We start from the raw sequence: 13,925 nt of genomic DNA, 5'->3' as shown, positions 1-13,925 counted from the left end.
TAAAAAGTATACTAAATGTATAGAACTGTAAAATCTTCCATTGAATGTTGATTGAAAAAGAACTATTGATTCATTTAGACTACTAAAGTTTTAAAATTGATGCACCATCATAATAGTAATGTAAATTAAAAAAAAAACTCACAAGGCCATGATAAACTTGATTATAGCACCATCTTGTGGTAAATTCCAGTACATGAATTTGAAAAGGCATTCTAAAACATTTACTTTGTCACTTACTTAAAACTAGAAAAAAACGAATACAGTTATAGAAAATGAATGCAATAATAATGTAATAATAAAAAAATTACTTACATTATAACTAAGAAACAGTATAATAAATAAATATATAAATATATAATTAATACCTTATAAATATTCATTAAAAAACTCATTATTCCTCTATTAAAAAATTCAATAGAGCAACCAAAGATGTAAGTAAATGAGTAAATGACCAGTACGAAAATGCAAAAACTCATATTCAAGGGCTTTATAATTTGGCAGCTCTTAGTTTAAGAAGAGGGGCTATCGAAATACAGTCATTTACCCCTAGCCACCTATTAGCTTGCAAAGTTACTTGCCACCAGAGCTCTCTGTATTCGATTGTTTCTTCCCATAGACCACCCATTTTGTCGTTCTTCACCTTCTCTAATACAAAAAGTAAATACTTTGTGTCCAGGCATTCTATTTGGTGTTTATAAAGTGCGTTTGTTTCCTTTTTATTCTGTACTTTATATAAATGCTTGTGAATTCTTCTTTTTAATTTACGCTCCGTCTTTCCCACATAGAATGCTTGACAGCATGTACATTTTGCTAAGTATGCTATCCCTGTATCTTCACAGTTGCTATATGTTTTGCCCTCTAATAACATTTTTCTGCATTCCAAGTATATGATTTCTTTATTGAGAATATATGGACGTTGGGCACAATGCCCACATTTGAATGTTCCTTTTCTTCTCATGTTGTTACTACCTGTTTCTATCATAATATTCCTTTCCAATAAGTTCTTTAAACTACTGGAGTTCTTATAAACCACTTTTAACGTTTCCTTAGTTATTCTGTCTAGGTCCGTAGTGGAAATGAACCCTGTCCCATTCCTTTTCTATTATACTTTTAACTAAGGTAGAACTTGCATTAAATTCTATAACCAGGGCCCTATTGAAACCCTCATCCACTTTCAATTGTTGCTCAATACTTTCTTCATTAATACCAAAAATGGGGCGAAATTTCCCTTCCCTTCCTTCTAGAACTTCCTTTTCCACTTTCTCAATTAAGGTACTTGGGTAGTTTCTTTTCTTAAACATTTGGTTCAAAATTTTCATTTCTTCCATAAAATCTTCATTATTGGAGGTCATTCTGGATGATCTAATGTATTTTCCCCTAACCAAGTTTCTTTTCTGGTGTGCGGGGTGAGCACTATTATAGTGCAAGTAAGAGTTCAAGTAAGTAATTTTCCTATACACTTTTGAATGAAATTTATTGTCCTTCTTATACATCTCAACATCTAATTAATTTAATTTTTTATCATCTATTTTATGTGTAAACTCCAAAAAACTCGAGCTTTTACTCAAAAACTCTATAAAGTTACTAATTTCCTCCTTTGGTGCCTTCCAAAAAATACAAATATCATCCAGAAACCAGACCATTTTGAAGTAAATATAGAATCTAGCACCCATTTCTCTTCCCATTTCACTAAAATCAAGTTTGCATATGTTGGGGTGCAAGGTGCCCCCATGGCCATCCCCTTGATTTGGTGGAAATACTCCCCTTTAAAATAAAAGAAATTGTATTTTAACACCAAATCCAACAACTGTACAATCACCATACACTCATTACGTGTTAAACTACCATCCTCAAAAATTAATTCCTCTAACATTACCTTTCCTTCCTCCAGTGGAATACAGGAAAATAGGTCCAATATATCAATAGTAAGGTAACACATATTGTCCATGTATATGTCTTGTTTCACACTCCTTAAAAAATCCCAAGAATCTCTAAGGACATTATTACGTTTTAGCCATATATTTTTCAACTTAGAGTCTATGTATTTTGCAAGGGGTAAGGTTTTTGACCCTTCTGCTGAAACAATTGGTCTAAGTGGTGGATCCATCCCATTCTTGTGTACTTTGGAAATCTCAAATATAGTGGGTATTCTTGGTTTTTCCACTTCCAAATATTTCAGTATTTTATTGTCAGTTAGACCTTCTGTATATAAATCCTCTAAGACCGTGTCTATCCTTGCATAAGCTATGTTAATTCCGTTTTTAGAACCACTAGTGTACCTGTCAGGGTCTCTGAGAATTTCATTAATTTTCCCCTCATACATAAGAGTGCGCATTAAAACCATCCCACCCCCTTTGTCTGGTTTCATTATTCGTGTATCTTTGTCTTTCCTTAGTTCCACTAAAAGTTTATGTTCACATCCATCTAAGTTTTTCTTAAATCTTACTTTGTTAAAGTTATTTCTAATTTCATTTTCAACCAGACTCTCAAAATATTTTATTTGAGGGTGTAAAGGGGGATTATATATACTCTTTCACTAAATTATTGGGCCTAGTAACTGTCACTGTTGAAGAGAAGTTGAAAATTAATCTTCCTTAAAATCGAATAAAATCTTTGTAAGTTGCCCTTTGATCAGAGGTATGAATTTCATACTTCTGGATAATAAACTAAAATATTCATCATTTAATTCAATAGAACTAAAATTATATATGCTAAAGTCACCCTTAGTGAACCTAAAGGGATTGGAGGTGACCTGCTTGATAACTTCATTTTCCAAATTGGGGCTGGTGGTACCTGTGTTTGTTAGTACCTCCCCCTTCTTGTTACCCCCGAAAATTTAAGTAGTACTGGTTTGGTTGGAAATCACCTTAGCGTTAATGTGCTTATATGCTGTACTGTTTTACACTGTGGAGTGAAAGCTTTTAATAAACAACTGAAGTAACAGCTGTCCTTAAGCTTTAGTGTGTACCCTCCGAGGTTCTCTCTTCTTTTTTTATTGGTAAACAGAAAGAAGTTCAAATGTACTGGATATGAAATGGAATTAAGTAACAGCCAGAGAAATTGAAATAAAATTAAGAAAAGCTCATAAATGGAAAACCCGAGGCCCAGATGCTGTACCTAACGTCTGGCTAAAAGTATTAACATCTTTACATGAAGATGTAACCCTGAGTGAGAACTGTTTGTATGTACATCCCGAATAAACACCAACTTGTTTAACAGCAGGAAAACAATACTCTGTAAGAGTAAACCTGAAAGCTGCCCTAAAAACTGTAGACCAATAACTTTCCTTACGATGTACAAACTATATACTGGAATTGATGCCGACAGAGGTGATTGTCATTTAGAAGTAAACTCAATAATTTCAATAAAACAAATGGGAAGAAGCTAAATATAGCATGGGTAGATTACAAAAAGACTTTGACAACATCCCATATTCATGGATAAAGGAGTGTTTACAGATTTATAAGATGCACCCTATATTGGTCAATTACATTGCAGTGACCAGGAAACAGTGGCAAACCACTTTACAGCTAAGCCGTAATAAAGGACAAATTATTATCCCAGGAATAAAAATTAAAAAGGAGGTATTCTAAGGTGAATGTATGTCACCACTTCTCTTTTATCTTAAACTTAACCCATTAAGCTGTCTACTTAACAGATTAGGTTGTGGTTACAATTTGGCTCCCAGAAAACAATCAACTACAAAGACTTTTCTCACCTTCTGCTTGTAGATGACTTAAAACTGTATAGCTCATTAGATGAGGAGCAGAAAGCACAACTGCAAGTGGTTAAAACTTTCTCAGATGATCTAAGAATGCCATTTGGTCTTGATAAGTGTACAAAAACAACAAAAGCAAGAGTAACATAAAAACAACAGCAGGAAAGCTACAGCATCAAGCAAATAGTCTGGGACGAGAATGTGGTATAAAGGAACTTGTGCAGAAGGGAGTGTATAAATATTTGGGAAATGATAAAGCATCAACAATAAAACATGAATAAATGTGAACAAAAGTAAGGAATATTTTAGAAGATTAAAGCTAATACTGAAAACAGCCCTGACATCTAGGAACAAAGCCGTAGCTATAAACCAATGTGTTCTTCCTGTCCTGACTTACAGTTTTGGGTGACTGACAGGCTCCTAAAGGTATTGGATCAGTTAAACAGGAAAACAAGAAAAATGCTTCACGCGTATTAAATGATGTATAAAAATCAGTGTATACCAGGATTATATATTCCTTGTTCTGAAAGGGGGTATGGGCCTCCATAAAATTGATTACATGTATAAATTTGCAATCTTCAGACTGCATGCATATTTGCTGACCTCACCAGATCCAAACATAGTGAAAGTTTTAAAATATGAGAAGTCTAAGATGACTTCCCTACTTTGTTTAGCAAAAGCATATCTGTGTTAAGCGGTAATAGATATCAGACCAGAAGCAGACAAAAATCAGGTAGCTGAATGTACCAAAAAACAAAAGAAAGAATATAAGGAGAAGGATCAGTTGAGAAAGCAAATATGGAAAGGACATAAATATAGTAAGTACAGAAAACTCCTGGATGAACCTCAGGTCGGTCAGGATGTGATGGAGGAATGGTTAGGAAGAGTTGAATTTAAATCAGAAATTGAAAGGTTCATTTTTTTCAGCCAAGGATTATAGACTATGCACACATTGGTTTACAAAGACCATTGAACATGTGGGAGAAATAGACAAATGCAGGTTCTGTAAAACAGAACTGGAAACAGTTGCACATCATTAGTCACGGTCTCAAACTGAATGCAAAGAAATGCATTATCATTCCCTTAGGCACAAACAATGTCCATTCACACTGTCAAATCAGTAGCAATACCCTAAGTACCCATGAAGTGGTAAGGGACCTGGGATCACAGGTTGACCGCAACCTTAACTTCAACCACCACGTGTTCTACCATTGTAAGGAAAGCTTTCCACATAGCTCACTCAATTAGTAAAGGCATCGCCAAGGCCTTTGATACCATTCCCCACAGAGGAGTCATAGAAAAACTCAGTAAGCTATTCATCAACCCCTATATCACTAGGTGGGTTGCAAACTGGCTCACAGATAGAACCCACAGTGTGAAAGTAGCTGACTACATGTCAGACTGCCAGCCAGTCACGAGTGGAGTCCCACAGAGTTCGGTCCTGGGTCCTCTCCTGTTTGGTATCTACTTTTCTGAAGTCCAGGCCAACACAAAGGGACTCTGGCTGACAAAGTTCACAGACGATTGCAAGTTGGGAGGTATTATTGACTCCCCAAGTGATGGTGACATCCTACAGAAAGGCCTCACTGAGACCAACGACTGTTGTCAGAACCATGGCCCTAAGCTCAATGCCAAAAAAATCTGTCTTCATCCCCTTTGAGAAAAACCCAGTTCCCATGAATTACCACATCGATTGTAGTCCACTGAACACAGAAGGCATTATAAGAGATCTGGGAACACAGGTTGACAGCAACCTCTGTTTTGACCATCACATTGCCACTGTGGTCAGAAAGTCCTTCAATGTGGCACATCTCATTACTAAGGGTTTTACATCCAGGAAGAAAAAAGGTCATTGTCTCCCTCTACTCTTCCCTCATTAGGCCAATCAAGTACAGTGTCCCATTTGGCATGTACCTCACTAGACACCTTTATCAACTGGAGAGGCCACAAAAGTACCTCACAAAGAGGATCCTAGGCCTTAAACATTTGTCCTATATGGACAGACTCAAAAAAAACTCCTATTCTCTGTCTCATATCGCCTACTTAGAAGAGATCTCTGCTTGACTTACAAAGCCATGTCTGACCCAGCTCTGTTAGAAATGTTGCATCTAAAGAAATCCCAATCACTCCTTACCACATGCTCCAGAGACCTCAACCTCATTACCACAATCAACAGAATGTGCTGGAGGGACAGGTTCATAACCCAGAGACTGCCCATGCTATGGAATAGACTTCTGAAACATGTCAAACAGAGCACCTCACCAGTCCTCTTTGAGAGAAATCTTGATGATTGGATGGGAAATAAAAAATTCACCCTAGGATCACTCCAGTGGCTCTACTTGACAGAGTCACTTGGAACTAAGGTCGGGTGGCACGATGCCAGGGTAATCCTATGGGCTAGGGTTGTAAAGGTTCCAGGGCCATTAGCCTAGTACACACCTATGAATCTATGTGAAAAATAAGCTATAACCCCCTATACTCAACTCTTATCCAGCCTATAGTTGAGTATATTGCCTCATTCGGTATGTACCATACTATGCACCTACAATAATTACAGATACCTCAGAGGTTTCCAACAAAGAAGGTCAAGGGGCTCCAGCATGTGCCTTACACAAACCTACTAAAATCTCTGTCACTATACTCCATTGTATAGACTTCTTAGTGGAGACTTGTACCTGGCCTACAGAGCAACCAAGACCCAAACCTAATGAACTTACTGCATATTCTTAAATCAAATGGGTCTAAGGCCACCCACTCAAGGGACTTAAATATGGCCTGCAACTTGAATAGGACATGCTGGAGGGACAGATTCATCTCCCAGCGACTGCCACTTCTTTGGAACAAGCTACTAATTCATATGAAACAGAGCACCTCTATGACACCGTTCAAGAGGAACCTGGATGAGTGGATGGGGCACCATAAATTCTTACTGAGGATAGCACCCACAACTCTCCATGGGTAGTCATCACTACATGCAGTCTTGGGTATTGACTAGTACCTCTATGGTATTGCATTGAGTTGAAATGGGTAGGGTTAAAATAACCACCAGGTCGATAGCCTAGTAATCTCCTATGAGTCTATGATCTTGTTGATGGGTGTGATACACTACTGACAGAGGACCCGTATACTGAAAGTTATAATAATGTGGCAAGACTGCTGGACTGGGGATAGTGCAAACATTATAATACTGAAGTAGCTGAAAAGCACTGGAAACGTGATGAAATTTATATCACATGGGATCACCCATTTTCAACAGTTCAACACATAAATTTGAGAAAACCAGATATAGTAGTCCATTGAAATTGGTTCACCCAGTGATTACAGTGTCTTGTGTACAGAGAAACACAAAGTAATAAAATGCCATGACTTGCAGGCAGAAACGACAGCAATGTGAAAAATGGATATCGATAAAGTTCCAATAGTAGTAGGAGCAAACGGTCTCATAAAAAAGAATTTACAGTTGTATTCACATATGCTAACAAAACATGTACTTCATATGAATTACAGGAGGAGTCAGTCTGGGCACATTGTTGATGCTGTGAAGAGCACTTTTGGCTATCATCAAAGACTGAAAAAGTGCTATTTCCATGAACTTTAATCATACTTTGACGTAGGAACAGGGTCCATTCTTGTTATAGTACTAGAAACCCAAAAGACTTACAGAAATTAAACCAAGGGGCTTACACTAGAGTACCAAAGACACTCTATGAACTTGAGAGCAAGACAGGATGTCATTTGACATGTGTTTTTTGATGTTGACTTGGAGATTTTGACAGTGCCACCAGACATCTTTATGTAACTGTTAAATATCTAGCGGATTTAAAAACCTCTTATGTCACTGTCAATAAAACACTCTGGGCTAGTCCCTGGGATCTTTAAAATTGTGTACCATGTGCCTGTATTTATGAATGGATATATATATTGCAGAGTTCATTCTGACCATCTCATGTCATGTAAATGGCTTGCTTGCAGCCTTTATATGTAGTGTTTGTTTTATGTCAGTGGTTGAATTGCTAGCAACTGGGATCAGTAGTCTTACTCTGCTTATGACTGCTGTGCTGTCCTTTTGCTTTGGCTCCAGCAGGGGTATGTTTTATCACTTACGGTTGTCATACTGAACAGTGGAAACACACCCCCTTGTTCATATAGCTAATGTGTACAAGGTAGTGCTTGCTGACTTTGTAACTGTAGTATGTTACTTTTTTTTTGTAACACCCTTTATAGGGTTTTATTTCTGGAAAACATAGAAGAGCACCTTTGAATCTGAATAGTACTTTCTTGAATGTCTTGTACTATTATAGTTTATGCAAATACTTCATTTTGGGAATGGTGCAAGATAAATTTATACCCACACTATTTTAAAAAGTTGTGACAACTTTGTCGGATATTTAGTAAACTGATTTCTACCTTTAAAATCCAGAGCCAGAAGTTACTGATTTTTGCTTTACTGGATGTACAATAAGTATTTCAATACAATTAATTAAAAAAATGCCTTTTTCATTTCAGATCCTACAGAATTCCTTGTCGATGACCAGTGCCTTGTACAACTGCTGAAAGGACTCACTTTGAAACATTCAGGGAGACTTCTACAAGCTGAGCTTTGCTTTAGTCAAGTAATACAAAAGTATGTGAATTTCAAAACTTTGCTCTGTAACCTATTTAGAGAATGTTTGATCTTGTTTTCCTAGAACAACTTCTTCTTCTTTTGGCTTTTCCCGGTTAGGGGTTACCACAGTGGATCACCTGTCCGCTCATAATTGGCAGTGGAGGTTTTACTGTGTCGATTTGCCAGCCCGGTGCCTAACCTTCCACAGAAGGCACACACACACTCACACCTAGGGCCAATTTAGTGTCCAATCCACCTACAGCATGTCTTTGGGATGTGGGAGGAAACCGGAGCACATGGAGGAAACCCATGTGACCACAGGGAGGACATGCAGACTCTGCACAGAAGGCATCCCAGCCGAGGATCAAACTGGAGAACCTCTTGCTGTGAGGCAGCAATGCTAACCGCTGCATCACCGTGGCTGCCCTACCTTGTTTTCCTAGAACTGCATTAGTGAAACTATCTATAGTAATTTGTAATAATTATAATGCTGAAATGCATTTGGAGTAAATGATTTTGTTGAATTTTAAATGCAAGAATATTTTCTGTTTTCTGGTTGCTTGTTCATATTTTCCTGTGAGACATACAGAGGGTATAATACTGAAATATATTTGGAGAAAATATTTTTTGGTGAATGTTTAAATGTAAAAGCATTTTCCTCTGATATTCTTCATAATGGTCATTACTGCAGTAGCCTTAGCTATATGAGGTTACATCCTGCATGGGATAAAACAGCCTGCCAACTTCCAAAGTTTCAGGGCACCTTTCGCATGCCACAACTATTAACTCAAGCTGAGCTGTCTAAAACAATATGTTTGGACTCTAAGCCCTTCAGAGCTTTCCTGCCACTGAGAATAGCTCTCTTCTGCAGGCTTTTGAGGCTTGGCAGTCGGCGAACACATTGCTGAGCAGATAAGTTCTCTTCAGGAAGAAAACGTCCGTTTTAACTGTTTACTTGTCTGAAGATATATTTCTGAGAAAGCAAGTACTTTTTATCTAGGAAAAAGTATTTTTTGACAGCCTCACAACTTTTATTTAGTTTTACATAGGCCAGCACATTTTTCTTACTTTTGAGATAAAACATTGTTAAAAGCTGTTTACAACTACTTTTTTTTCTGTGGAGAAACTGTTTATTTTACTTTTTGTGGCTTGGAAAAGTGCTTTTAACTGCAGTTTACCGGGCAAAAGCATCTTTCCCCTTTTACCAACTATTGCTGCTAACCTACTCCAGGAAACAAGCACCATTTTCAGTCTGACCATGAAATAAACTGCACTTCCCTCAGTTGGACCATCTTCCAGCCACAGGAAAAAAAAAAAGATTATTAAGCAGCCATTGCCACCACAGTAGAGTGGTATTTTGTCTCAGTTGCAGGTGTGTGAATCTGCTATGGCCAAAGCTTGTTTCTCAGACCACTCATCTTTTTCTTTGAAACACACTAGTGTAGTTCATATAGCCTCCATGAACCTGGGAGTAGCCATGTCCTCTGGAGCTGTTGGGGTCCCCTATGTAGGCAAGGGAAAGCCACTCTTGTCATTCATAGGAAAGGGGGCAGGAAAAGTGTCCCTGTTTAGTTAGAAAGTTGTGCCCATTTCTGGGAAAGTTGTTGCTGGAAATACTGAGTTTGTTCTTCCTCATTTTCCTGTCAAGAAGAGACCATGGACAGAAGCAATTTATTGGACTTAGCTTAGGGTCTTGTGAAGGATTTTGACTCTTCTTGTATGGTGGCTTCTGGTAAAAGAATAATGGATTCTTCTTTCCCTGAAGAGGTTCAGGATTTGGAATCTGTAGGGGATTTGAAGGGAAAGATGCAGTTTTTCTCATCTGGCTTCTGATTCAGATTCTGAGGAATGTGTGGCGTCTGATTCATCCTGTGAGGGATTCTCTTTCTCTGAGACTGTTTACAGGATGAAACTGTCTTTTCAGTAGGAAAATACTGAGATTTCTCATTCCCTTATAAAATATTATGATTAGTTACACCTGGAGTTTCCAGAACCTTCACACATCCCCCCCAAACACTTTCAGTGTTTTTGTCAAAGCCTGTGATTTCCCTGACAGCCTGCTACACATAAGAAAGCAGATTATATAGTTCCTTAGTATTTTACATTTTTCTAAACTATTCCCAGACCTAATCCAGCAGCTATAGCTTTAGTCAATCTAGCTGCTACCAAACATTTTGCTAATTATAATTCTTCTTTGATGAAGAGGGAAAAGTTTTTGATAAGTTTGGGATAAACATGTATGCTTCTGCAGCTTTGATTTTTAGACTAAGCTGTCATGCTCACTTGTTGAAGTTTTCCTAATTGTATAAATATGACAAATGTTCTTGCTTCAGTTTCCCTTTTTTTTTGAAAAGCAAGACATATCTTTATTAAATTATCACTTATGACGTAGGCGATCATACATTTGTATAAATGAAAGCAAACCATTTTGACATAATCTTAGTTGCGAGCATTATACATCACAAACCATATTGACATAATTATAGTTGCAAATAATATAATCTACCCAGTCATTGTCAGTCAGACATTACATAGCTCATTCAAATCCTGCCTTCCTTTAAACCTCATTCTTCCTCTGTATGTAGTGTTCCCACAGTTCCCATTTTTTCTATGTAATTTGCACAGAAAATCACAGACAAGTCAAAAATGAATCCACGACCTTGAAGAAAGAAACCGGAGCTCTGCTAAAGTCCACAAAAATATATAAATTTATTTCTGAAATGTTCCAATACTGTTAGTCACAGAAAAAATCACACAAGCGCTTTCGCTCAGGCAATCCTGAGCTTTATCAAGTAAAAACAAGTTGTAGTGTGTGGTAACCTCCATTAAATACCCTAGCAATTATACAATTAATTAATAAAATCTGATGCTGAAGTACTCTGATAATTTAAGGCTATAAGTTAAAAAATGATTATCATTACAACAACTCAAAAATGGAATGTTTGCAACAACGTGTGCACTTATATAAAAGTGAAATTACCATAAAAACATTTTAAAATGCCAGTTGTCTAGCTTTCTAAGAATAAAGATCTGAAGTCTCATTCGAGTTGAAGATTATTGAGAAATATTTAAAAATGTGTTTAGATTGGTAATGAATTGATAGAGAATGTTTGTTTTACACTGTTAAAAATGCAGTTAAATCTGCATGAGATGTTTTAAATGCCCATCTGTGTGAAATTTCATGTTACATTTAATTTATTGGTTAAAATCATGTAGCCGTGGGTGTTCAATAATTTAGTGTGTTGCGTGGGGAGGTTGTAATATAAAGGGGCTCGAGTATAAAAGTTACAACCTAGCTCTCCTCAGCTTGAGGACCGGTTTAATGCTGATCATCCCATTCAGACCTGGTGGCTTCCCTGCATTCAGTCTCAACTGCCATAATAATTCACGGTAGCCCAAGGTGGATTCCCAGTCACCACCCCTTGCATCTGGTTCAACTTGTTCCAAGACTAGGAACTGGATTTTGGGTTCTGGGCAGGAGAGTGAATGTTTATAGAAGGCGTTGGTTTCCTTCTTCTTGGTCATGTCGTAAAGATGTTCGTAGATACGTTTTCTTAGTTCCCTCTCAGTTTTGCCCACGTAGAAACTTTGACAGTTGGTGCACATCCCCAAATATACAACCCCTCTGGTGGCACAGGTGTAAAATCCAGTTGGGTGTATCTTGTAGTTTCTAGACAGGAGGTAGGGTGCTGTTTCTTTGGATATGGCATGACACTGGGCGCAGGCGCCACATTTGAATGTGCCCAGTCTTGGTTGTTTTACCTTCATCTTGTTTCCTTGATTTCTTTCAAATATTTCCTTTAAATTGGCACCTCTTTTACGAACGAAACTGGGTTTAGGTGGTATGTAGTCTTTTAGTTCTTCAAAGAGGGTTAAAACTGGCCAATGGTGTAAAATTGTTTCTTCCAATTCATAGGAATTTGATGAGTATGTATATGCAAAACTATTAATGTGAACAGCATCTTTGTTTAGTGTGTTGTTGGTCACTTGTTCAAATCCCCCCTCTAGTATTGGTTTGTAGAGGGAGTGTCGTGCAGATTTTACCTCTGCTGCTAGAGTTAAAAAATAATTCCAAGGGGTAACCTCTCTCCAAGAAAAGATTTTTCAAAAATTCCACTTCGGATTCAAAATCCTTCTGCATACTGCATATTCTACTTGCCCTGATGAGTTGCCCCTTAATAATCCCCCTCTTTTGATATGGTGGGTGAGCACTTTCGAAATGTAGAAATGAGTTGGAGAATGTGGCCTTGCAATATAGTTTGGAATGAAAGGTTTTCTGATTATAGTCCTTATAGAGGGTGATGTCTAGGTAATGAAGTTCATGCTGATCCACTGTGTGTGTGAATTGTAAAAAATTCGTTGTTGAATTGATGTGTGTAAGGAATTCGGATAGGTTCTCCTCAGAGCCAGACCATAAAATACAGATGTCATCTAAATAACGTCTGTAAAAAAGAATGTGATCTTCCCATGGGGGTATCAAAACGAAGGTGTGCTCCCACATGTGCAGTACTACATTTGCATAAAAGGATGCACAAGATGCCCCCATGACAACCCCTTTGCGTTGCCAGTACAATTCATCATTGAATAAGATGAAGTTGTGGGACAAAACCATTTCCATCATCTCGGTAAGCAGGTTGGACATTTTATTGCTGAGAGTTGTTTTCTGGCCTAAAAATTGGGCAAACCATTCCAAACCTTCTTGGTGTGAGGGATGCTAGAAAAAAGATCTTTGATGTCCACTGTAACCATTAAAATATCTGGTGAGTAGCAAGAAGTGGGAATGTCCCGAAGGAAGTGCCAGGAATCCTTGCAGACATGGGACAGTAAAGACGTGTATTCTTTGGTCATGTGATCAATAAATTTTCCCAAAGGCTCAGTCACTCCACCTGCTCCTGATACAATCGGCCTGAATTGTAGTGGATTAATCCCTTTGTGGGTTTTAGGTATCCCGAAGATGACTGGTATTCTGGGTTTTTCCACGTGCAAGTAGTTGTAGACCTTTTCATTGATGGCCTGTTGTAGTAGAAGGTCACTAAGATAATAATTAATCCCAGCAAAGGCAATGTTAATCTCATTTCGTGAAACCGTCTCATACTGTTCATCATTTTGCAACATAGTGTATATGTGGGCTTCATAATCCTCTGAAAACATAAGGACAATTCCTCCTCCTTTATCAGGTTTCATGACCCTGATTTTTTCTTCATGCAGATGTTTAATAAAGTTCATTTCTTGTTCGGAAAAGTTTGGGTGAAGTATGATTTCTTGATTATTGTATACTTTCCTAAAGTCATTTTCCACTAATTTTTCAAAAAAGAGGATTATTGGGTGTAGTGGGGGATTAAAGAGGCTTGTACGCGTTGGGCCTGTTGCACTGAATGTTTGACCTTTGAAAATCAGGTTTAAGTTTAGAGCTCTGGTAAACATTTTTAGATCTATCAAAGCTTGTGTTAAATTCATAGGTTTTGTTGGGACAAAATGTAGCCCTCTGGTGAAAACATCAAAAGCATTTTTGGGAAGGTTCATGTCAGTATAATTATATATAGCAAAGTTGTTTCTCCTTGACATAGTGCAGTTACCCTCAGTATTAATAGGATTTTGACT

General features: G+C 37.6%; 1 protein-coding gene across 2 annotated transcripts in view; it reads left to right on the top strand.

The window, feature by feature from the left end:
- TTC39B (tetratricopeptide repeat domain 39B) overlaps positions 1-13,925 on the top strand; it is a 1,202,733-nt gene that overhangs the window by 1,112,688 nt on the left and 76,120 nt on the right. For both annotated transcript variants that reach the window (XM_044077204.1, XM_044077205.1), the window contains one exon: positions 8,225-8,342. In XM_044077204.1, coding sequence (XP_043933139.1) covers positions 8,225-8,342 — 118 coding nt within the window. The remainder of the gene's footprint in view (positions 1-8,224; positions 8,343-13,925) is intronic.

This window comes from Protopterus annectens, chromosome 7.part0 (assembly GCF_019279795.1).
Source record: "Protopterus annectens isolate FY-2018-M chromosome 7.part0, PAN1.0, whole genome shotgun sequence".
In the NCBI taxonomy this organism is placed as follows: Eukaryota; Metazoa; Chordata; order Ceratodontiformes; family Protopteridae; genus Protopterus; species Protopterus annectens.
This window is presented reverse-complemented; position numbering and strand designations above follow the sequence as displayed.